The sequence below is a fragment of the Dysidea avara genome, chromosome 12 (genome assembly GCF_963678975.1).
Source record: "Dysidea avara chromosome 12, odDysAvar1.4, whole genome shotgun sequence".
Classification (NCBI taxonomy): Eukaryota; Metazoa; Porifera; class Demospongiae; order Dictyoceratida; family Dysideidae; genus Dysidea; species Dysidea avara.
In genome coordinates, this window is record NC_089283.1 from 10809212 (window position 1) to 10835538 (window position 26327).

At 37.7% G+C, this 26327-nt stretch overlaps 1 protein-coding gene across 3 annotated transcripts in view; it reads right to left on the reverse strand.

Annotated features, from left to right (window-relative positions):
* Positions 1-26327, reverse strand: part of LOC136240296 (uncharacterized) — a 51129-nt gene that overhangs the window by 1102 nt on the left and 23700 nt on the right. The window contains exons 4-10 of one of the 3 annotated variants that reach the window (XR_010693766.1): positions 24810-24968; positions 24698-24762; positions 24491-24646; positions 24245-24440; positions 24093-24192; positions 23693-23801; positions 1375-1481 (exon numbers count right to left, since the gene is read on the reverse strand). Coding sequence is in view for 1 of the 3 variants with exons in the window: in XM_066031241.1 (XP_065887313.1) it covers positions 1375-1481; positions 24093-24192; positions 24245-24440; positions 24491-24646; positions 24698-24762; positions 24810-24968 (783 nt within the window). In the remaining 2 variants the exon portion in view is untranslated. Of the gene's footprint in view, positions 1-1374; positions 1482-23692; positions 23814-24092; positions 24193-24244; positions 24441-24490; positions 24647-24697; positions 24763-24809; positions 24969-26327 lie in introns of all 3 variants that reach the window. The other 2 variants (XR_010693765.1, XM_066031241.1) reach the window with 2 other exon arrangements.

Sequence of the window (26327 nt, forward strand, 5' to 3'; positions counted from 1 at the left end):
GACCCCGATCCCTCTAGATTTAAAGTAATAGAAAATTTGGAAAACTGTCACTCATGGAGCTGTCCTTGCATGCACTAGTATTTACTTACTATCAAATGGTATGGTTGTACTGTTTAAGTAGGAATCGTGGTGAATGTTACGCGTGCCACCGAAAATTCCACCTTTAAAAATCATCCTACAGACATTTAACGTGGCGAAAATCACCTTTACGGAATAGTACTAGTCCATATAATACATAAAACAGCATTAAATATGACAAAACACTTACAGGTGACCGGATATAAAATCTTAAAAATAGCTAAAAACTCCAATTTTAGTCTCATCGCCTCACCACAGTCGCAAGCCTAGAGCCCAAACGAAGCAGCACAAAGTCACCATTTTATGCCACAACAACAAGCTCACCGGTGGGATGTGCCTTTTGGGGTTACGACAAGTGTATGCCGTGTGTGCCTTGTCTTTTCTTTTATCTTCAATCAGGCTGCTTGTCTTCTTCTTCATCCAACGAAACCATATTGATGCGTTAATTTTCCATATCAACACTTTCTTTAAGCAGCATAATAGATGCCTAAAAATTATTTAAGGTGCTTGGACTACGCTACTGTACTGAGGTACCGGTACTCCACAATAGATCACAAGATTATGCCCATTCTTTATTCTACATATTATCGATTTATCGATCAAGACCACACTCCTTTTATGCTAGCTGCATTTGTGGCCACACACCTTCAAGTTGGTAGGCTGATTCAAGATACTCTAGTCTATAATCGTAATACAGCAGTCACCCTAATAGAACAGTCACATGTTTATAGCTAGCTGTATACTTTAATAAAAACTAAACAAACTAGTATATTAAAAATTATAAATTTAAAAATGAAGTAGGGATCCAAGCGATACAAAGTAGCGAAACAAGAGATGAACAATGGTAGTTATTACAGCATAACTCAGTGAGAAATCCCTACTTTGGCATAGTATAACAATTATTTTGTGTTCAATACCAAAGTAGGGATTTTCCACTGAGCTATGCTGTAAAAACTACCATTGTTCATCTCTTGTTTCACTACTTTTTATCACTTGGATCCCTACTTCATTTTTAAATTCATAATTTTTAATATACTAGTAAGGAATATATCTTTATCATGATGTTTAATAGAGTAATCACCCTAATAGAACAGTCAAATAAATATTCTGAAATGCTACTACATTCATTCATCTAACTTTCTGAGGGTGCCCCATATCCCTTAGGTTGGCACACAAAAGTGTATTCCTTCCATCTACAATATCACCAGGAGACTAACTAGCTATGGAGTTATTCCCTGGCATCACAAAAGTCTGCACCCTATTGAGAATATTTGCAGGTTAATTGTATATACTTACTTGCATTGTCACAAAAAATATCAGAGAAAACCATTCCAAGAACTCACACACACCAGTCACAATACCTAGTGTTTGGTGTCTCTCAAGTTCTTTTATGTTGACAAATGCTGTACAGAGAAAAAAATATAAAATTCAGCAACATATATATATATATATATATATATATCTAATCAAAAACAGCCAAGCTGTAAAAAAAGGTGCGGCCCCTATAAAGACCATGGTGAAAAAAGATGTGAAATCCAAGGTGGCGGCCAAGAAATGGCTGTGATGGTAGGTTAATGGTTAAATTTTAATAACAATAATTCAGGTGAATTTTGTGTCGCTTGGTCTTGGCACCAAATTCACCTGAATTTTTGTTATTAAAATTTAACCATTAACCTACCACCACAGCCATTTCTTGGCCGCCACCTTCGATTTCACATCTTTTTTCACCATGGCCTTTATGGGGGCCGCACCTTTTTTTACAGCTTGGCTGTTTTTGATTAGATATCACTTCTTTTTTGTATACTGCAAAGCCGGCCTATGGCTGGCTTTGGGGCTTTTGTAACCCATGTGTTTTTTTATTTACCACAGGAATAAGAAAAGAACTTAAAGAAGATATTTAATACTCCAATTATTTTGATTTTATTAGTAATTATACAAATTATCAAACAGTACGATAGTACTGTTTAAGTAGGGATCGGGGTGGATTTGGCAAATTTCGATCCCTCAAAAATCATCCTAGAAATATCTCACACAGCAAATAAACCTTTTACTAAAGAGTCTTCAAGTTTCTAACTTTATTTCTAGCGTTATATATCAGGAAACGACTAGAAAAGTGCTGGAATTTTATTTCTAAAAAATCGCTAAAACAGAAATTTTCGTCTACCTGCCAGCCTGCCTGCCTGCCTGACCACATTCGCAAGGCTACAGGCCAAACGAAGCAGCGAAGGATCACCATTCTTTGCCACAATATTTAACTCACTGCTGGGATGTGCCTTTTCGGGTTCCGACGAGTGTCTGCCTTCTGCGCTTTGCCTTTCCTTTTATCTTCAATTACGGATCGTCTTCTTCTTTTCCAGTCACGGAGGCGTTAATAATTCGTATCGACACTTTCCTTAGAGCAGCCGTATTCGGACACCACAAAACTAATAACGGATTCCGTACTGTAAGGGCAAGTAGATGCCTGTATAGCAACACTTGCAAAGCGATCAAACAGCCTAGTGAAGTAAGAACACACTGCCACGCCCTTATCAATCAGAGCGCGTGCTCGTACTTAACGATCTGCGGACCACGCCCATTATTAACGGTCCAGCTGTAACTAATTGTAGAAAACAGGAGATAGAAACCCTGCATGCCTATCAATTTAGTAATTGAGCAGCTTGCATAAAGCGAACAAGATACTCTAATAGAGCAGTCAGTGCCAAAGATCAATAATAGCTATATACCTATACCAAAAAAAGTTAACAAACTAGTGAATTTAAAAATCAAGACACACGGTAGTGTGTCGTGCGGCCAAAGAAGCCGGCGCGCAACACCCGTGAGTATATTGACAGGAAGGAAGAAAACGCAATTTTCGCACCTCCGTAGCTCTGTGCTGCCTTGATGAAACAAGACGATTTTTGCTGTGGACACTCCCTCCACCTTCAGCACTCCACATTCCAAATTTGAGCGAAATCGCTTCAAGCATTCCCGAGATATGCGACTTCAAATATTGGCTTAGTTTCTTCGTTTTATTTTTCTTCTTATTTTTCTTCCTCTTTTCACACACTTACAAAAACTGCTATAAAACGCGAACGCCATATCCGATTGCCTTGAAATTTGGCACACTGAAGCAGGGTATAAAGGCGCATCTCTGTACCAACTTTGGCTAGCATACGATAAACAGGAAAAGAGTTATGATCGATTATTCACGAAAAATAACACCAATATGTTGTCACGCCTACAGGGTAAACCGCGTATGGGAAGAAGTTAAAAATCGGTGGGTGAATAGGTTAACTATTGAACCTCAAACCTTTTGTGGTTTGAAAGAAATCGAGCTAAAAACCAGAAAGATACAACGAAAAAACCAACAGTGTGTAACAATTATGCAATCGAGATTAGCTAATAAAAAACTATTACTTGCCACGTCTATCAGATAAACCGCTTGGGGTAATGCTTTGAAAATCGCTGTATAGATGGAGTAATCATCTTAGAAAGGCTCTTCAATGGTGTAGAAGAATCAGACTTAAAGCCACGGAGTTATAACACGAAATCCAACTTGGTGCAGCAAGTGTGAGATCAAGATACTCTAATAGAGCAGCCATCCTAATAGAGCAGTCACCCTGAAGAGAATTCAAGAGATCAGCTAGAAACAGGTAATGTGTATAGAGATCAGCTAAAAACAATTCACCCTGTAGAGTGATCAGCTACAAAAAATTCACCCTGTAGAGAGATCAGCTAGAAGAAGTTACCTTGTAGGGAGTTCATGCAACTATGGAAAGAGATAGTTCAGCTAGAAGAAATCACCTTGTAGAGTTCAGCTGCAAAGAAACTACCATGTAGAGAGTTCAGCTACAAACAAATCTCCCTGTAGAGAGATCAGCTAGAAGAAATTACCTTGTAGAGAGTTCAGTTACAAAGAAACCATCATGTAGAGAGTTCAGCTACAAACAAATCTCCCTGTAGAAAGATCAGCTAGAAGAAGTCACCTTGTAGAGAGTTCAGCTACAAAGAAAGCATCATGTAGAGAGTTCAGCTGCAAAGAAATCACGTGTAGAGAGTTCAGCTACAAACAAATCTCCCTGTAGAGAGATCAGCTAGAAGAAGTTTCCTTGTAGAAAGTTCAGCTACAAGCAAATCACCCTGTAGAAAGATCAGCTAGAAGAAGTTACCTTGTAGAGAGTTCAGCTACAAAGAAACCATCATGTAGAGAGTTCAGCTGCAAACAAATCACCTGTAGAGAGTTCAGCTACAAATAAATCTCCCTGTAGAGAGATTAGCTAGAAGAAATTACCTTGTAGAGAGTTCAGTTACAAAGAAACCATCATGTAGAGAGTTCAGCTGCAAACAAATCACCTGTAGAGAATTCAGCTACAAACAAATCTCCCTGTAGAGAGATCAGCTAGAATAAGTTTCCTTGTAGAGAGTTCAGCTACAAACAAATCACCCTGTAGAAAGATCAGCTAGAAGAAGTTACCTTGTGGAGAGTTCAGCTATAAAGAAACCATCACGTAGAGTTCAGCTGCAAACAAATCACCTGTAGAGAGTTCAGCTACAAACAAATCTCCCTGTAGAGAGATCAGCTAGAAGAAATTACCTTGTAGAGAGTTCAGTTACAAAGAAACCACCATGTAGAGAGTTCAGCTGCAAAGAAATCACCCTGTAGAAAATCCAGCCACAAACAAATTGCCCTGTAGAAAGATCAGTTAGAAGAAGTTACCTTGTAGAGAGTTCAGATACAAAGAAACCATTCGGTAAAGAGCTCAGCTGCAAACAAATCACCTGCACAGAATTCAGCTACAAACAAATCACCCTGTAGAGAGATCAGCTAAAAGAATTTACCTTGTAGATAGTTCAGCTACAAACAAATCACCCTGTAGATAGATCAGCTAGAAGAAGTTACCTTGTAGATTGTTCAGCTACAAACATTCACCCTGTAGAGAGAGCAGCAAGAGGAAGTCACCTTGTAGAGTGTTCAGTTACAAAGAAACCACCATGGAGAGTTCTATGATAAATATATGTATTATATATATAATTTGTACATTTACTGATAAAATCAGAAATATTTAAAGTACATCTGCTTCACATTTTCTTCTTCCTGTAGTAAAGAAAAAAAGACAGGTTAAAAAAGTCCCAAAGCTGGCCATAGGCGGCTTTGGGGTATACAAATACAAAAAGAAATTAAATCTAATCCAAAACAGCCAAGCTGTAAAAAAACAGTGCGGCCCTCAAAAAGGATATGGTGAAAAAAGATGTGAAATCCAAGGTGTAGGCCAAGAAATGGCTGTGATGGTAGGTTAATGGTAAAAATTTTAATAACGGCAATTTAGGTGAATTTTTTTGCCAAGACCAAGTGGCACAAAAATTCACTTGAATTGTCGTTATTAAAATTTTTACCATTAACCTACCATCACAGCCATTTCTTGGCCGCCACCTTGGATTTCACATCTTTTTTCACCATAGCCTTTTTGATGGCCGCACTGTTTTTTTACAGCTTGGCTGTTTTGGATTAGATTGTTAATTTAGAAATGGAAGTAGGGATCAAGCGATAAAAACTACTGAAACAAGTGATTTGAATGATGGCAACTATTACAACATAGCTTTGTGGGGAAATCCCTACTTTGGCATTGAACATATATGGTGACGTGGTGAGATGCCAATGTAAGGATTTCCCCACAAAGCTATGTTGTAATAGTTGCCATCATTCAAATCACTTGTTTCAGTAGTTTTTATCGCTTGATCCCTACTTCCATTTCTAAATTAACAATTTTTAAATTCACTAGTATACTATATTTATTACATGCCCATTATTCCCCACAGGATATTTTATTGCAGCTGATCTCTCTACTGGGTGACTTGAAATGTAGCTGAACTATCTACAGGATGGTTTCTTTGTAGCTGAACTCTCTACAAGGTGACCTCTTCTAGCTGGTCTCTCTACAGGATGATTTGTTTCTAGCTGAACTCTCTACAGGTGATTTGTTTGCAGCTAAACTCTCTAAATGGTGGTTTCTTTGTAGCTGAACTCTCTATAAGATGACTTCATCTAGCTGAACTCTCTACAGGGTGATTTTTTTTGTAGCTGAACTCTCTACAGGGTGATTTTTTTGCAGCTGAACTCTCTCCATGATGGTTTTATTGTAGCTGAATTCTCTACAAGGTTACTTCTTCCAGTTGATCTCTCTACGGAGTGATTTGTTTCTAGCTGAACTCTCTACAGGTGATTTGTTTGCAGCTAAACTCTCTACATGGTGGTTTCTTTGTAGCTGAATTCTCTACATGATGGTTTCTTTGTAGTTGAACTCTCTCTACAAGGTAACTTCTTCTCTACATGGTGATTTGTTGTAGTTGAATTCTCTACAGGGTGGTTTGTTTGAGGCTGAACTCCCTACATGGCGGTTTCTTTGTAGCTGAACTATCTACAAGGTAACTTCTCCTAGCTGATCTCTCTACAGGGTGATTTGTTTGTAGCTGAACTCTCTACATGATGGTTTCTTTGTAGCTGAACTCTCTACAAGATGACTTCTTCTAGCTGATCCCTCTACAGGGGGATTTGTTTGTAGCTGAACTCTCTACAAGTGATTTATTTGCAGCTGAACTCTTTATGTGGTGGTTTCTTTGTAGCTGAACTCTCTACAAGGTGACCTCTTCTAGCTGATCTCTCTACAGGATGATTTGTTTCTAGCTGAACTCTCTACAGGTGATTTTTTGCAGCTAAACTCTCTACATGATGGTTTCTTTGTAGCTGAACTCTTTACAAGGTGACTTCTTCCAGCTGAACTCTCTACGGGATAATTTCTTTGTAGCTGAACTCTCTACATGATGGTTTCTTTGTAGCTGAACTCTCTACAAGGTAACTTCTTCTAGCTGATCTTTCTACTGGGTGATTTGTTTGTAACTGAAGTTTCTACAGGGTGATTTGTTTGCAGCTGAACTCTCTACATGGTGGTTTCTTTATTGCTGAACTCTCTACAAGGTGAATTCTTCTAGCTGATCTCTCTAAAGGGTAATTTGTTTGTAACTGAACTCTATACAAGGTGCGTTTTTGTAGGTGATCTCACTGCAGGTTGATTTGTTTGTAGCTGAACTCACTAAAGGGTGATTTGCTTGTAGCTGAACTCCTTACATTGTGTCTAGTTTCTAGCTGATCTCTCTACAGGGTGATTTGTTTGTAGCTGATCTCTCTACATGTTGATTTATGTGTAGCTAATCTCTCTGCAGGTTGATTTATTGTAGCTGATATCTCTACTGGGCAATTTGTTTGTAGCTGAACTCTCTATAAGGTGATATGTTTGTAGCCGTTCTCTCTGGAGGTTGATTTGTTTTAGCTGAACTCTCTACAGGGTGATTTGCTTGTAGCTAAACTCATTACATTGTGTCTAGTTTCTAGCTGATGTCTCTACAGGGTGATTTTTTTTAAACTGAACTCTCTACAGGGTAGTTTGTTTCTAGCTTATCTCTTTACAGGTTGATTTGTGTGTAACTGATCTCTCTACAAGCTGATTTGTTTGTAGCTGATCTCTCTGCAGGTTGATTTGTTTCTAAATAATCTCTCTACAAGTTGATTTGTTTGTTGTTAATCGCTCTAAAGGTTGATTTGTTGTAGCTGAACTCTCTGCAAAGTGTTTTGTTTGTAGTTGATCTTTCTACAAGGTGATTTTTTGTAGCTGCCCTCTCTTCAGGGTGATTTGTTTCTAGCTGATCTCTCTACAGGGTGATATTTTGTAGCTGACCTCTCTTCGGGGTGATTTGTTTGTAGCTGATCGCTCTACAGGTTGATTTGTTTGTAGCTGAACTCTCTACAGGGTGATTTGCTTGTAGCTGAACTCCTTACATTGTGTCTAGTTTCTAGCTGATCTCTCTACAGGATGATTTGTTTGTAGCTGATCTCTCTACAAGTTGATTTGTGTGTAGCTGATCTCTCTGCAGGTTGATTTGTTTGTAGCCGATCTCTCTACAGGGTAATTTGTTTGTAGCTGAACTCTCTATAATGTGATTTGTTTGTAGCTGATCTCTCTGCAGGTTGATTTGTTTTAGCTGAAAAGTGATTGCTTGTAGCTGAACTCCTTGCATTGTGTCTAGTTTCTAGTTGATGTCTCTACAGGGTGATTTTTTGTAGCTGAACTCTCTATAGGGTGATTTGTTTCTAGCTTATCTCCCGATTTGTGTGTAACTGATCTCTCTACAAGCTGATTTGTTTGTAGCTGATCTCCTCTGCAGGTTGAATTGTTTCTAGCTGATCTCTCTACAAGTTGATTTGTTTATTGCTGATCACTCTAAAGGTTGATTTGTTTGTAGCTGACCTCTCTTCAGGGTGATTTGTTTCTAGCTGATCTCTCTACAGGGTGATTTTTTGTAGCTGACCTCTCTTCAGGGCGATTTGTTTCTAGCTGATCGCTCTACAGGTTGATTTGTTTGTAGCTGAACTCTGTACAGGATGATTTGCTTGTAGCTGAACTCCTTACATTGTGTCTAGTTTCTAGCTGATCCCTCTACAGGGTAATTTGTTTGTAGCTGATCTTCTACAAGTTGATTTGCGTGTAGCTGACCTCTCTACAGGGTACTTTGTAGCTGAACTCTCTATAAGGTGATTTGTTTGTAGCTGATCTCTCTGCAAGTTGATTTGTTTTAGCTGAACTCTCTACAGAGTGATTTGCTTGTAGCTGAACTCCTTACATTGACAATGAGTCTAGTTTCTAGCTGATCTCTCTACAGGGTGATTTGTTTGTAGCTGATCTCTGTACAAGGTGATTTGCTTGCAGCTGAACTACATGGTAGTTTCTTTGTAGCTGAACTTTCTACAATGTAATTCTTCTAGCTGAACTCTTTACAGGGTGACTTGTTTCTAGCTGAACTCTTTACAGGTGGTTTCTTTGTAGCTGAACTCTCTACAAGGTGACTTCTTCTAGCTGATCTCTCTACAGGATGACTTGTTTCTAACTGAACTCTCTACAGGGTGATCTGTTCATAGTGGAGCTTTCTAATGGGAGATTTGTTTGCAGCTGAACTCTCTACACGATGGTTTCTTAGCAACTGAACTCTCTACAAGGTAACATCTTCTAGCTGATCTCTCTGCAGGGCAATTTGTTTGTAGCTGAATTCTCTACAGGGTGATTTGTTTGCAGCTGAACTCCCTACATGATGGTTTCTTTGTAGCTGAACTCTCTATTAGGTACCTTCTTCTAGCTGATCTGACTACTGGGTGACTTGTTTGTAGCTGAAGTCCCTACAGAATAACTTGCAATGTAATATAATTCTATAATGGAGTAAATTATAAACGTAGCTGAATGCTCTATTAGGGTGACTGTTCTATTAGAGTATCTCGATCTCGCATATGCTACACGTAGTTGGCTTTGGAATCATAACTCAGTGGTTTGGAATCATAACTCAGTGGTTTGTAATCCGATTCTTCTGTACTACTGCAAGGACTTTCTATTAGTGTTGCACCGATATCCAAATTAGCCGATTATTCCGATAACCGATATTAAGCAACAGAATTAGCCGATACCGATAACCGATCCGATATTCACTAATAACACTAACACTCATCCTCATCATTATTAAATGGCTCATATTAGTGACATAACCATTGATATACAGCTCATTCTAGGCTAAAATGTAAAGTTAGATGTATACCACAAGTAAAAGTTACTCATGGTAAACAGGTTTTAAGTACATTTTACTACTGCTATACAGTTGAGACAAGTGGCTGGTACTACATAGAAACCTAAAAACCTTAGTTTATTGTTGGGCATGGCCTAAACCCTGACAGTTTATTATGGGCATGGCTTGTAGTCACTGCTAAACCATTAACACATAACTTAATTAAAATGCCAAATAACTTATGTCTAGCCTCCCCCACATCATTATACTACATAACGCAGTGGAGATTAACATCGGCCTTGATTTAATCAAAACTGATTAATCGGCTAGTAACCAATGTTGGCCCGATACCGAACCGATTATCGGTGCAACACTACTTTCTATGATAATTATTCCAGCTACACACCGATTTTCAGCTCACTGCTCTAAGTGGTTTACCTGGTAGGCGTGAAAACTAATTGTCTTTATATTCATAAAAATCGATCGCGTAATTGTGACACAGGTTGGGTTTTGTGTCATATCTTGATGGCCTTAAACTGGATTCCTTTCAAACCACAAAAAGGCACTCCTACAATACTTACTCCATCTACGTAGCAATTTTCAGCTCATTCTTTCAAGCGGTTTACCCTGTGGGCGTGACAGACCTTCGACCTAATTTTACGCAAATAATCGGTCATAACTCCGTGAATGTTCATCGGATTCCTTCCAATCTTGGTACTGAGATTCGCCTTAATGAGCCCTTTACGTGTGCCAAATTTCAGCCCAATTGAAGCAAGCATTCGTGTTTTATGGCGGATTTTGCAAAGTGTGCGAAAAGAAGTAGAAGAAAAAACGAAGAAAAAAAACCCAAACTTTGGCCGCTCGTATCTCGGAAATGGCTGGAGCGATTTTATTCAAATTTGGAATGTGGACTCTCCTACCTAGCCGGCAGTTCTGTAGCAACTTTGGTTTCAATCGGATAAGGAATCACGGAGCTACAAAGGTGTGAAAATCCCATCTACTTCCTTCCTGTATATATACTCACGGTGTGGCGCGCCGGCTTCTTGGGCTGCACGACACACTACCGTGTGTCTTGGTATAATATGTAACATGGCTACGAGGTGTATTGCATTTATATACATCCCGACTCTGGAGTCAGAGGAACATTACTGTTGATCAACCCCAAGGCTAACAGTCAATTTCCAATGACTGAGGAGGAGGAGTGTATATTAGTACAATACACCAAAGTGAGCCATGGTTCATGTAGTATATGTACTACTTTCACACCTCAGATCAAAGGAAAGCCAGTGCATATATATCAATATTGCACTGGCTCAAAATGTTTATGAAATATACGCACTATCTTAACAAGTGGTACCAGTGCGTATATCTCGATATACCGCTTTCACACCTCAGGGAAGGGAAGGTGTATAAGTAGTATAATAGCGCTGCTATCAGTGCTTAGGAATGTATTAACGAGAAATGGAGGTAGTATATACATGTTATACCCTCCTACGAGGGATATATAACTTGTATATACTACCTCCATTTCTCATTAATACATTTCTAGCATTCTCAGAAATCAGCCAATTTCTTTGATGAAACTGTGTGATCTCCTCTGCTTTAATATAGTGGCACTTCACAGGATCAACATTGGGTTTTAGTTTTGCAAAGTGAGCCACCAAAGCATAGATAAGTTGTGGACTTGGAGAAGAAGATAGTTCGTTGTTTTATAGTGCACTTAAGCTTCATTGTTAGCTGTTCGGCTCGCATTTTGACTTCCTGTGTTTAATTGTGTACCCACAATCAAAGTGATCTGCATACTCATGTCGATACACCTCTCAGCAGTGACTTGTCGTTGCTCTTACGATGTTATCCACAATCGAAATTCACATGGTCCCATGTAAATACACTTATGAAACATTCCTGCAGTTTCCCACACTTGCAGGTGAGTTTCCCAAGTGGAATATATTAGTTGTAACATGGGCACGAGTGATTTTCCTGAAATATACGCACAAGCACGAGGGCGCAGCCTGCGTGTGAGTGCGTATATTTCAGGCAAATCACTCGTGCCCATGTTACAACTACTACATATACCATGTGTCTAAATTAACCAACATACCAGTATGCATACAAACTAACTTAATAACACCACTTGCACCTAATTCACGATAGTTTGGCATGGTAGACATACTGGTAGCCTTCCCCTCACTAGTCAGCTTGCTCAAAATGTTGAATGTTGGACTTAGTAATCTTAAGTATATTACCAGGACTTGTCCATTCATACCAACAGATGTAGGAGCAATATAATATTACCTGCTGCCACCCATTGTTGAAGTCATGAGGTATGATCATAAAATGAACCGAGTGGTTGAACTCTTACTGGCTGGGGTGATTGATTACCCAACTCGACAAAGGCTATTAGCCTGAACCAGCTTTGGCAATTAATTGTACTGGTACCCACTGCTGGATATTAGCCTGCTTTTTGACATGACATGCATTAGTGTCACGTGCCTCAAACCACAGGTGAGTATATTACCTAAACGTAGGTGAGTATACACTTACCTGTTCCCATGCAGGCATATTATATACTCACATGTCGTTTGAGGACTATATACCTAAATATACATGGCAGCATGTTTGAAGTTTCATGTGAAGTTTCATGTGATGATGGTATTTATGCATAATGTATATGCATATATGCAAACTATCACCTTGTATTTCATAAAATTGGGCTGCAATTACAGTGGTAGTGTATATAGTGTGGTTCCAGAAAGGTTTGTACCTTTCCACAAAAATATATATATATTTCATAGTTATAACACACTTACAAGGGATATGACAAAAATATACGCACGAGCGTCTGCAGAGCATGAGTGCGTATACTTTTTGTCATATCCCGAGTAATCGTGTTATAACTGTTATATTCTACACCCCAGTAGATGAAACGATTATAAGTAGCAAGTTGTAGTGAAACAGCAGCTGTTGAGTAGATATTCTTGATGGATCAGACGTTTTAGATTCTTTAGCAGTGCCACGCCCATTTACTCGCGATTAGTGAAGGAGACAAGAGTTAGTGAAGGAGATAAGAGTTCATCGAATATCCTCCTTGCTCAGTTAAATGATTCTAGACGTTTGTCAGTATTAGAGACTTGAAATCCTTGATGGATCAGGAATTTTAGATCCTATAGTGGTGCCACGCCCATCTACTTGCGATTATTGAAGGAGACAGGAGTTAGTGAAGGAGACAAGAGTTAGAGAAGGAGACAAGAGTTCATCGTAAATTGCTCAGGTGAATAATTGTTGGTTGATTTAGGTGCTTGTTGTTAGAGACTTGTTTACCGTTTAGATAAGGATTTCGCGGAATGTGTGAAGTTATACCATATATGGTAAGCATAGCCACAAGGCATGGTATATCAGTTATATACCACAGTTTGCCGTGGTATATCAGTTATATAACACAGCGCGGCACTTTTGATCTCAATTAAAGGTGTGGTATATATACATATATTTAGACTACAACAAGTTTGATACTGAAATTTGATTGGCTGAAAACGTGGTCTCTAAATCTCGTAGAGCCACGCTCATGTCCAATAGAGACCATGCTCTGAGGCGATATGAAACACAATAATTACGCGCCTGTAAACATTGGCAACGCGTGGGCATTTAAATGGCTAGTAACAGCCGTACTGAATTAGAGGGAGGTGTAATGGGCTTGTTTGTACTAATCAACACTACATTACTTGCTTACAAGCAGCTGTCGAGGCACAACAACAGCAACAATGAGTTGTAGTCCAGTCGCTGAGTCCAGTACTTCGATACATAGCACGCACCTGTAACATTGGCAACGCATGGGCGTTTAAACGGGTAGCAACAGCCACGCTAAGGTCCTGCCATGTAGGGAGGTGTAGAGGGCTTGTTTCTAGTAATTAGCCATACATTTCTCGTTTACAAGCAGCTGTCAACTCAAGGTACAATAACGAGTTGTAGTCTAAATAAGTTAGAAGTCAAGAACCACTGGGTTCTACGGGATTTAGAAAACCCTCAGGCCCTTAGTAGCGCCCGAGAGCACTACAGCCCAGGGCCTTCGAGTTTTCTAAATCCCGTAGAACCCTGGTTCTTGACGTCTAACTATTATATATACTAGATGAATAAAAAAATTGGAAATTTTAAAATGGGAATAGGGATCGCTGAAAAAAGCCACGAAACAAGAAGGATCACTGGGGTAGTAATGCAAACCACAAATCCCTATTTTGACTCATTTAAAAATGACAGAGAATGTAACTAAAGATTTATGACAGAGTCAAAATAGGGATTTGTGGTTTACATTACCACCCCAGTGATCCCTTCTTGTTTCGTGGCTTTTTTCAGCAATCCCTATTCCCATTTTAAAATTTCCAATTTTTATTCATCTAGTTTGTGTACCTTTTATTAATCCAGTAATGGATATATGGATTTCTTTTATTGATAATGAAGACTGTTGTGAATAGTGTAATATTTTGCATTCTACATAGACGTTGTACACACATGATATGGAACTGATCAAATTGCAATGTGCATACAGACTGAGAGTCTCCTAATATGAGCTAGAATTTACATTACTAGTGCCTTTAATAGCTGTCAAATTCAATGCAAAGATTGTTGTTATATACACTTGACTGCACTATTAAAGTATTTAAGTGACTGCTCTATTAGAGTACTTAATCTGGATAACCCGCCCATGTACAATAATCACGGAGTGAAAAAACCACCTTACAACAAAGTCTTCAGCACAGATTAAGCTTCCTGGCCTATACTGAGTTTAATAAGGACAGGTTCTATTAGCTACAAGCAGCGCACACCAAAAAACCTAACTCTGAGCACAATCTTGTATGGCTTCTAGTGCGTAATGGCATTTTGGCAAGTAGAAATGACCCGTTTTGGGCTGTTTCCATCCGAAAAAAAAAAAAGGTCATGGACACGCACAATGATACATTCAGCAAGCCTTGCTACTTTTTATCCCAGGATTCTCCTTGTAAACTTCGCTATGCCTGTGAAAGAATAATATTATGAATAATAATAATAATATGAACAAAACAGCAATTTTCAGTTTTGTCTGAAATACATGTACTGTTTCCTTTTCACTTTTGATACTTACTAGTGGGCCTATACTCATTGCAAAGAACCACCAGAGGGTTGTTTTGAGTTGAAGGATGCTTTTCAAGGTGGTTTTTAGGTGTGCGTTCTATTAGGATTTTTGCAAAAAAACATGGGCGATCACTATTATGAACCCACTACCATGGTTCATGATATATTGCCACTCACAAATACTTTCATCACAGTGCCTTGGAAACATTGAGCCCACAAATGCCTCCAGTGCAAACCCTAAACGTTACTTGGTAGAAATTTATTCTAACTGACTGGCTGACTAACCGTCTAACTTACTGCTTCACTGATACCTTCAGACAAGCATAACTAGCTAAGAAAGGCTATTTTTTAAACCAGGCACGCCCACAGCTGTAGGCGCACGCCTGGTTTACTGAAATTGTGTACCTATCTATCTATCTAGCTATTTATGATTGTCCGTATGCACCCACATGAGCAAATCATTTTAGTGGTAAAAAGCAGTCAACCTATGAAATTAAACACTAAATAAAGCCCATATTAAACTTTAGCATAAGCAAAGTTTGCATTGATGTGGTTTTTTTTGCCTGTTTGAAATACAGGTGTACAACTCTACAAACTTAGTGAACTACCTTCATATTGGCTTCTTCATGATCATGTATTTAACTACCGAAAAACACCGTAGCAGGCCTCTTAGGCTAGGAAATACGTATCTCTTCAACTTGAAAAGGTGTGTGTCTCTACATACGTGAATGAATATGCAAGGGTAACCTTGAGGTTTGTAAAGAGAATATGCAGGAAACAACACTATAGATGAACTGTAAAATGTGACTGGATCTGCGAAAAAAGGGACATAATCGCACAAGCCTAAATTTACAGTATAAAGGATTGAATACATTGGGTGAAATACTTGCATATGTGACCGGATCTGCGAAAAAGGGACATAATCGCACAAGCCTAAATTTACAGTATAGAGCATTGAATACATTGGGTGAAATACTTGCGTATTATTGAAAAATTCCATAAATTTTTAACCCCTGTTTTTTAGTGAAGGAAAGGACTAACAATACAAACCTGGGTATCATCTTATCCACCTGCTCAAGAGAAATTGGACAATCTTTGTTTCATTGCAGTAGACCCAAGGATATGTACGTTATGAGTATTTGTTTACGTCATGTCGAAGCGAACGTACGCGATCGATTTTTCTTCACGAATTTCACCTTTGTGTGCAGTGAAGAAGGGTGAGTAAAGGCAAAACGTACCCAGTAATTGATTCCCCTGTTCATGGCAAACAAGATGGTGAAACGTTTAGCTCTGCATCTCAATCCGTTGGTAAGTTACAACCGTTTTTGGAAGCGCCTGTAATTATTTTCCCTATACTTGCTGTACAAATCGATTTTTCTGTTGTTGCTACTTTGTAGGGCTGTAACTACCAAGTTATTGGCATGTGAAGCTGAAACTTTGCCAGTGGGTACACTTGGCTAAGTAGATTATAAATATTTAATAAACAGGAATTCCAAAAAAAATGCGATTATGTCCTGTTTTCGCTGATCCAGTCACATAATGTGACCGGGTCTGCGAAAACAGGGCATGTGGGCACAAACTACACCCCATCACTCTACAGGTCATATCTCACTACTGAAATAGTATTCTTGCATTCTGTAACTTGCATCATGATGCCAATTAAATGCTTACTAAGAGCTGAAAAGTGCAATGCCATAGTATAATGGTACAAAAAGTTATAGGTGATTAAAGTGTGAAAAAGTAGGCAAAAATCATGTGCCCACATGCCCTATTATCGCAGGCCCGGTCACAAATATTGAAAAAATTCCGTAAATTTGTTTAACTCCTCTTTCCTAGTGAAGGAATGGACTAACAATAAAACCCTGAATATCATCTTATTCGCCTGCTCAAGAGGAGCTGGAAAATCTTTGTTTCGTTGCAGTAGACCCAAGGATACGTAAGTTATGAACGTTTGTTTACATCACGTTGAAGCGATCGTATGCGACTGATTTTTCTTCACGAATTTCACCTTTGTATGCAGTGAAGAAGGAAGAGTAAAGGAAAAACTTACCCAGTAATTGATTCTCCTGTTCATGGCAAACACGATGGTGAAAATTGTAGCTCTGTATTTCAATCAGTTGGTAAGTTACAACCGTTTTTATAAGCACCTGTAATTTATTTTCCCTATACTTGCTGTACATATTGATTTTTCTGTTGTTGCTACTTTATAGGGCCAAAGTTATTGGCATATGAAGCTGAAACTTTGCCAGTGGGTACACTTGGCTAAGTAGATAACAAATATTTAATAAATAGGAATTTGAAAAATACACAATTATGTCCTGTTTTTGCAGATCTGGTCACAAATTGTTGAGAAGATATACCTCTGTGCGTAATAATTTGCTGAAAGCGGTTTGTTTGAAATGTACTTCGTTAGCAATCCATAGCAATGTAATTGAAGAATTACAAAATAATTCACCAATTACAAATTCTGAAATTACAATAACCATGCATAATTGCATTATTAGCTTAGTTAAAATAAATATTCCAGTTATACAACTAGTGCCTGGTTTTTAGAAGTAGCACAACACCAACTTGTTTAGAGACATTAATTCAGTCCAACAGGTGCCTACTGGCATACCACAGCACGTACTTACAGACTTAGCTTAGTCCTCCTTTGTGTATCATTTCTTTTCACTGAAAACACAAGGTGTTGATTTGTGATAGTGCAACAACTTGCTTTTGTGTTGTCTATCACATAAAATCAAATCAAAAAAAATGTTCGTAATCTTTGTACCCATGTCTCTGCATAACAGTCGATGTAAGCAGATTAGCAGTATAGGCTATAGCTTTGCATACATATCGTTCTATGTGTTTAGAGTTGTATACACAGCAGAACATAGTTAAAACCACACAAAATGGCTACATTGCTTATTAGTAGCAGCATTTGTTTTGTCATATGATGATAGCCTCCTATATTCGGTGCTATTCTTTCTTTTGGATACAGTATTATCATACAGTACAATAGTAGGGACCACAAAGGAGTGAGTGTTACCCATGAAAAACATCATGCAAAAACCAGCCTAACTTTTCCCTGATGACGATGAGGCAGTATTGGTTAGGTAAAACTAAGCCAAAGCAAGTCATCAGATTGATCCAAAATGCTTTCAACAAGGTGCTACGGAATCAAAAAAATATTTGGCGGAATTTTCCACTGACTGACTGACTGTAACCGACTGACTGATGCCTTCAGAGCTGCAAGCATAACTTGATAATGGCTAAGGCTACGGGCTTGATTTTTTCCCTGTTTGACGTCACTTCAGAGTTGGCACTAGAAGTGCTTTTTGGCATCAGTGCTCAAAATAGTGTTAAAATATTCCGCTGTCAAAATGTCTGGACAAAGTCACCAATGACCTGTCATTAATTGTGGTTGTCCAATCACATTCAAAATGTACTTTAGCATGCGAAGCATGCTCATTCTAGGGGGGTCTGGGGGGATGCTCCCCCAGGAAATTTTTTAGAATTACAACATCTGAGATCACATCTGGAAGCATTTTGAAAGGGTAAGTTTAATCACTTACAGACATTGATGTATGATTAATTTATTATTGACAGGAAACAAGAATTGATCAGTTTGTGTTATTGTATTTGTATCTTACATGTAATATCACAATAAAATTAATGTTACAATTATTGAAAGTATTATTACACTGATAACTACAGTGAGTGATACGGTCATAACACAGTCATAGCTATAGCTAATTCCATCAGTAATGTCAAAGCTCACAAATAACTCCCATCTTAGTTAAGGTTTTTTTTAGTGATTGTGTAAACAATATCCATTTTTCTTTTATTCTTCAACCTGGCAGCCTTGCTAAGGTTGGCTTGAGCCATTGCCCTTGCAATTGGTGCATATTCCATAAGCTACTGGCTGCCTCCTTGGCCTCTACATGCCATTGCTCGCTTGTGCATATATCCTCGCATAATTATATATCAGGTCAAAGCGTGAATATTGGTCGTGCCTTCAATAAAGGCTGGCCTATACTGTTGCATCGAGCAGAGCTTACCATTAGACTTCACATTTTAGCCTGCATGCGGGTCAGCTGCTCCCGATCAACGGACGTTGTTTCAAACCGCAACCATTGTATCGTCTGAATACTTTTATCATTTCAGACACAAACTTCTCCACCGTTTTCTCCACCGTTTTCTCCACTACCACACGGTTCTTAGTGCCTTGGCAGCCATTGTTAGCAGTATCTTCACTGAATCTTTGTCTGGACAATTTGTCCGGATAAATAGAAACTTATTCAGACATTCCGTGTATTGTCCAGATAATATCCGGTTGTCGAACGTTATTTTGAGCACTGTTTGGCATACCGTAGTACGTACAATGCATTCTTCATGGACTTACCAGTATCCTCTTTTGTGTCCCATTCATCTTTGCTGACAGCAAAAGTGTTGGTTTGGCGGTAGCACATGATGGCTTTCCTTCGTAACGGAAATCATCTGTATTTTCATAGTGGCTACTTAAATTGCAGAGGTGATTTCGAGCAGTTCTTGATTTGTACTACTATGTTAAGGGTTGAAAATAGCTGACACCAAAGCGTAATGGATTCTTCACTTTTTAGATGATAATTGATATAACTTTTTTCTGCTTTGAAAATGGTCGAGATGAAAATATTCACATAACAATTACCTAATAATTGATATAACTGGGACACGCAGCACCAATTCTTTGTGGATATCAGAGGTGCTCTTCCAACAGTTCTTAATTCGTAATGTTGTGTAACGGGTTGAACATAGCTGACAACGAAGCGTAATGAATACTTTCAGACGAACTGGGGTGCATGGCACCATTTCTTTTGATACAATCATGATGCGTGGGTTCACCAGTCATAATAGTTATTCACAAAAAGTTAACAAACAGGTACACAGAAAAATTTGGAATTTTGAACTAGAGTAGGGACCATAGCACATCAATAAAAGTACTGAAACAAGCTGGAGTAGTGCATGATATTAAATCAGAGTAAAACAATAAGAAGTGTTATATCCCTACTGTGCATTTTTATTATGGTATCTTGAGCACAGTGAGGTATGTTACAAACCAATTATGGCAACTTTAGACCTGCTCAGAAATTGGCAACCAAAAGTTGCCAAATTTGGAAACTTTTGAACTGTTCATAATTGCCATATTTGGCAATTTCTGAGCAGGCCAAAATTGACAAAACTGGAAACTGTTTCCAAAATTGGCAACTTCTGTTTTTTGCTTTGAACAACCACAAGATGATGTTCAAAACTATCAATTCTGGCAATAAGTGTACTACTTTTATAAAGGATGATGAACTAATCAATTGTGAGATTTAGTTTTGCCAGAAATGACAATTTTTATACCCAATAGTGCCAAAATTGGCAATTTATATAATTGCCACATCTGGCAACAAAAAGTTGCCAAAAGTTTTGAAATGCTCACAATTTCCATTTTGGGCAATTTCTGCAATTGTTATTGAAAGTACATCATAGGACTGTATATTAGGAATCATAAAAAGGAGCACACAAAAAATAATATGACCAGAAACCAGCTTCACAATCCCTTCATGGCACCTTGGCAGTATTGGTTAGGTAGAATCAAACCAAAAAGTGTCTTCAGAGTGACTAAAATCACTTCAAATAAGAAGTTGATGCTTTAAGAAGATGCTTATTATACCATGTAAATAGTCTATTCACCTACACAGCTAGGTTGCAAATATTATATCTCTTCAGGCAATTAGTTTCAACTGCCCTCCAAATTTGAAGAAAATCAACTAAAGCATGAGCAAGTTATAGTGATTTTTCTAAAGTGTGGCGAAAAGAAGAATAACAAAAAATGAGTGAATTTTTATGCAGGTAAGAAGGTGTCTTTAAGTTCGTTTTGTATGTGGCAAATTTCCAGTTTTGGCAAAAAAGATTACTTTGGAAAGTAAACATACTAGCCTGCCGAAAGTAATAAGGCATTGTGACTGTACTAGATTGCAGCAACCTGACTGATATTAAAAAGAACAATATATAGCTATTCCTTAAAATAAGTTCCGTATTTATGTGGTTAAATGCCAGTGTTCACTACCTTAGTTGTCAAATTGATGTGGCAAAATCTAACACTACTCATAAAACATTGTTTAAGTTTTTAAAATTGATTGTGGAACCACTCAAGTGCAGCTCCTATTGAAGGTGAGGCATCTAACCAAGTTACGTACATTTCATCGGTAGCTTGTTGATCACACTCATATTTTAAGCAGTTAAAATCTACGAATAACTAAACAATGATATTTTTATTATATAAAAGCACAACTTGATGGCAATGGCAATCAAGTTGGTAGCTCCAATGGCAATTCTGTGGAAGTGCCAAATCATGATGAGGAGGAAGCTGAAGAAGAGTGGGAGAGAAGAGAACACATAGAGGCCTCTATATCTCCTATGCCATCAGACAATGAAGAGAAGGTTGATGATGAAACTGTATAAGAAGAAAACAACAACCGACGATGCAAGGAGAATTACATCCTTGACCAAGCATAGGTGTAAAAGGGTCATTAAGAAGCAGATGTGATATGGACAATCTTAACTTCAAATCTTCTACATTGCAGAAACTGATTAATTTGCATTTACTAAATCAACCCATTTATTATTTATTATAATTAAAGTGGGATAACACTTAAGCACCATCTAGTTGTTGTTCAAAGCAACACAGACAATTCCAATTTTAGAACAGTGTCAGTTTTGGCAACCTTTGTGCAGCTTGAAAAAGTGTCTAATAGCTATGATAATTCTGTGTAGTTAAGAACTTGCCAATTTGGTCGCAAAAATGTCCAACTTTGCATTGCATAAAAAGCGATATGTTTAGTGGCCAGAAATAGCTAAATTGACAAAAATGGTGATTTCTGGCAACTGCTCACTAATTTCTCAGCATTAAAAAGTTGCCACTTCTGGTAACTTTAAGCAAACTAAATCCCACAATCAATGAGTTTATCATCCTTTATAAGTAAAAATACAATTACTGCCAGATTTGGTAGCTTTGGAGCACCATACTGTATGTTGTGGTTGCTCAAAGCAAAACAATGGTTGCCAATTTTGGAGACTTTCAGTTTTGGCAACTTTTGAATTGCTCATAAATGCGCAACTAGAAACTTGCCAGAATTGGCATCTTTCCTCCACTGCCCAAACTTTTTGAGCTGTCAAAAATTGCCGAAAAAGGCTACTTTTGGTTGCAAGAAATTGCCACTTTTGGTAATTTCTGAGCAGTCTATTAATTTCCAAAATTGGATTTGTTACATACCTGGCACAGTAGGGATATAACACTATAACACTTCTTATTGTTTTACTGTGATTTAATATCATGCACTAGGCACCAGCCTACTATGCTTTTAATTTTGCTATGCTGCAGTGCCCAAAAAAATTTGCCTATTATGCTCATAATTATGCTCAAAATTTTTGTCACAGTTCCCATGTTTTGTTACTTTCTAATGGATAATGATAAACTTTGGCTTATGAACAACTGGTTAAATGTAAGTACTCATCGTGCATTAAGAATTTGGCTACATTGTCAACTATAATAACAGTTATGTCAAATAACTACTTAATGCTATATCAGTGGCATCAATTGTTCTATTACTGTAAGTCAACCTTTTTCTGTGGCATGCATTTTTGCTTACAGTATGACAATTATTCTGCCTATTATGCTAGCATTATGCTTGATGCAGGCACCTATAATGCTCAAAATTATGCCAGCACAATAGGCTGGTGCCAATCATGCTTGTTTCAGTACTTTTTATCAAAGTGCTATGGTAGTTGAAATTTCCAAATTTTTTGTGTAATTGTAGAAGTTCACTATAATGATATTATGCTATAATAAAGTTAACAAACAAGTGTGAGGAAGATTAGGGATCCTGATTTCAACAAAAACAAGTGTATGAAATACAAATTAAATCCCTACTTTAGTCATTCTGCTGACTAATGGGAATACTGTGATAATCCTGTTTGACCAGCTTGATTCTTGCATGCATAGTTAATCAACTTATACTGATACAGCTCAACCCTATCACATGTACAAGTTTAGTCTAGCAATTCAACTCCAAGGCAAAGGCAAAGCAGTAGGCATAAAAATGTTGTCTACAGGGGATTGACTTCCTCTCCCAGGATAGAATTACCAGTTTTTCTTTTAGTATAATTACAGATTCAATGGTATATGTGACCGTCTCAGCGAAAACCCGTCTAGTTTGCACAAGCATGCGTATTGAGAAAATGGAAATTTTAAAAATTAATAATTTATAAAATCATGCATGCTACAAGAAAAAATATACAAGTTTTTATCGGGCCAGTACTCAAAGAAGGAAGATTTAAATCGATTAAAACTATATACTATCTTATTCGCCTACTTATGGGGAGTTCGAAAATCTTTGTTTCATTTCTGTAGCCCCAATGGTTTGCATGTCATATGCGTTTGTTTACAATGCAGTAGACGTAAACAAAATAGTCGCTGTTTCTTCAACAAAACCGTCTTCATATGCCTATGCGCAAGTGACTGTAGGGCTAAAACTATACCTTGGGTGATCTGTCAATCCATGGTGAACATTGTAAGCCAAATTCCACATATGTAGACTAATCCAAATGGAAGTTATGGCTGTGAATGCAAGCGCCTGTAGTTTATTTTTAGTATAGTCACTGTACAAATAGATTTCCTTGTCTTCCTGCTTTCTAGTGCTGTAATTCCAAAACTACTCACCACAGAAGGCTGAAACTTTGGTGAACCATTCCTTAGACAATGCAGATAATACTAAGAAAGTAGAAAAAATCGGAGGTTGTGTGAACTTTTGCTGAGATGGTCACATATAATATTATACATTGTAGCTACTGCAGTATAACCATTTACATACCCAGGGAGAAATGATGTGCAAGTCACAAGTCTTGCAAGCAAGATTCTTACCTGGAAAATGTCCCTTTTCTTGCAAGATTCTGTCTTGTAAGAATCTTGTATGTCCCTTTCCTTGTAGGTTGCTTACAAGTTTTGTAAGAATCTTGCAAGTCATATCTCCCTGGGCATTGATCTTGAATACGCATGTCAATTATTATACAACATAATACAGTGGAACCTCAGTTATGTGAACCCCTTGGGTCCAGGGGTGGTCCATAAGTTTGAAAAGTCCATATCTCTGAAACTGTGTATAAATAACCATAAAGAACATTTTACAATATCAGTATATCAAATACTATAATAGAACAGTCACTACTCTAATAGAGCAGTCATTTCTGTAGTTCAGTTAACTGAGAATCTGGATAAGTGGGGTCCGAATAACTGAGGTTCCACTGTATAACAAATTCATTACTTTGGATGGCACCTCCAACAAAGGCAAATAGTTGAAGTGACATCAAAGATGACAATTTACCATTCAGAACCTTCAGATAATCTTGTAAGAGTCTAATTTTCTGAGAGTGCAAGTTATCATTTAAAATCACTCCTTTAACTTTTCAAGTTTACCTTAATAGCAGCATCCACTTGATAATGTGTAGTTCTAAAATTACTGGTTGTTGCACGTATTGCAAAATAAATAACCTGACACTGTAGAGCATAATTCACCACTAATGCAACATATAAGAAGTCAATTATTGTAAATCCAATTATTGTAATTAATACCAGCACCACATGTAATTCATAATGTTCTGGTGAAGGATTCCTAAGTTTAATATCACCAATTAGATTTAACCAACATAAAAAGCAACTTACTCTCCTGTGCTGTACTGTTCGCTCAGATATGAAATATTATATGAAGTGAGTCGTTCAAAGTATGTATCTTTTTCTAAAAGTCGCTGAGAGGCAATGCGTAATGCATTTACAATTACTGAAAATATCATCCAAGTCAGGCCACAGAAAAACAAAATTCTGCACACAAACCATGAAATGCAGTACAACATGATGCATATTAATATTAACCTCATCTCAAAAAGAAGCCTTTTTTGGGAAAATGTTCCATGTCGATCAGCGAAGTCCAAAAACACCTTGATATTAGCAAATAACACAGTAAATAATATACAGCTTGTTGTACCTTCTCAATCAGAGTCACCAAGTATTCTGGGTATGTAAAACGAAACAAATACAATCCAAATAAATAAGATAGCAATGCAATTATACTGAATAGAAAAAATTTTCCACTGTTGTTACATTTCATATAAGTAAATGAACCATTTACTCTGTCCACAGTAGCCTGCAAGAAACACATCAGTAATAACACTCTCTGCAGGTACAATTTTTAAACAAAATGAATTTGTGTATTTTCTTATGGTTTGGTTGTCTACATAATAAACATCCTTAATATTTGTCTCTGATTAGTACAGTATGCTATATTATAAGGAAAATCAGAAATTTTGCATTTGAGTAGGGATCATAGAAATAAAACAAGGGAGGTCATCTATATATGTACCACTTTCACACCTCAGATCAAAGGAAAGCCAGTGCATGTATACCACATATTGCACTGACTCAAAATGTTAACGAGATATACACACTGCTACCAGTGCGTATATCTCGTTAAGGCATTGAGTATATCTCGTTAAGGCATTGCGTATTATATAGTTATACAACAGGCATGAGTGCTCTGCCTGATATAAATGCACGAGCCTGAGGGCCGTTAGGCCCAAAGGCAAGTGCATTTATACAGGCAGAGACATTGTATAACTGTTATGTACCACTTACCTAATAGGTGGAAAGATTCTAGGCTGCAACTACATTTCTTTTATAAGGTAGAATGCTGATATCGATTGTGGTGCTCTAAAACTAATGACATTATTACATATCAAGCATGGCCTTGACCATACAATCACATGGCAACACCACAATCGATTGTTGTAGTGAGTATCAATTAGAATAACATTATTTTAAAAAGCGATTTTTTAAGGTGGAAGCTTCGATCAAACTAGTAAGGTATGTAACTACGTTTATATATATGTAAATAGAGCTTTACCTGCCGTGTTTGCCTCTTTGATCGCCATTGGCTGCTTTTAGTATAACATAGTAGTGACGTTCCCTGTATGGCCCCACAATCGAATTTCACATGTTAGGCTATATAAGAATTAGAGTAAACTGTGTAGCGTCTTGCCACCTATTAGGTGAGGTGTTGTAGCGGCCTTAGCCACCGGAACTTGTGCAATGTAGCACAAAACCGCAGCCAGTGCAATATAAATATATTGCACTGCAGTCAGTGCATTATAAGTTATAATGTACTCGCTGCAGTTAGTGCAGCAGTGCTATATACAAATTATAGCACTTGCGGCACCTTTGAACTGCCCATGCAGAGTGGTACATATCTTGTTATACACTGCTTTAATGAGATATACGCACTTTGTGTACATCTCGTTAACTTGAGACATTGCACACCTAATAGGGAAGGCACACTATATCCAGAAAATCATCAGATTTCTTTGATGTTATACTGTTATCCTCTTCTCTTATATAGGGAATCAAGCAAGCTGTAATTGTGGGATTGAATTTTGCCAAAAAACCTGTGATTGTGGGATTCAATTTTAATACATCAACAATAGTTTGATTTTTACTTTTGTAAATGTAG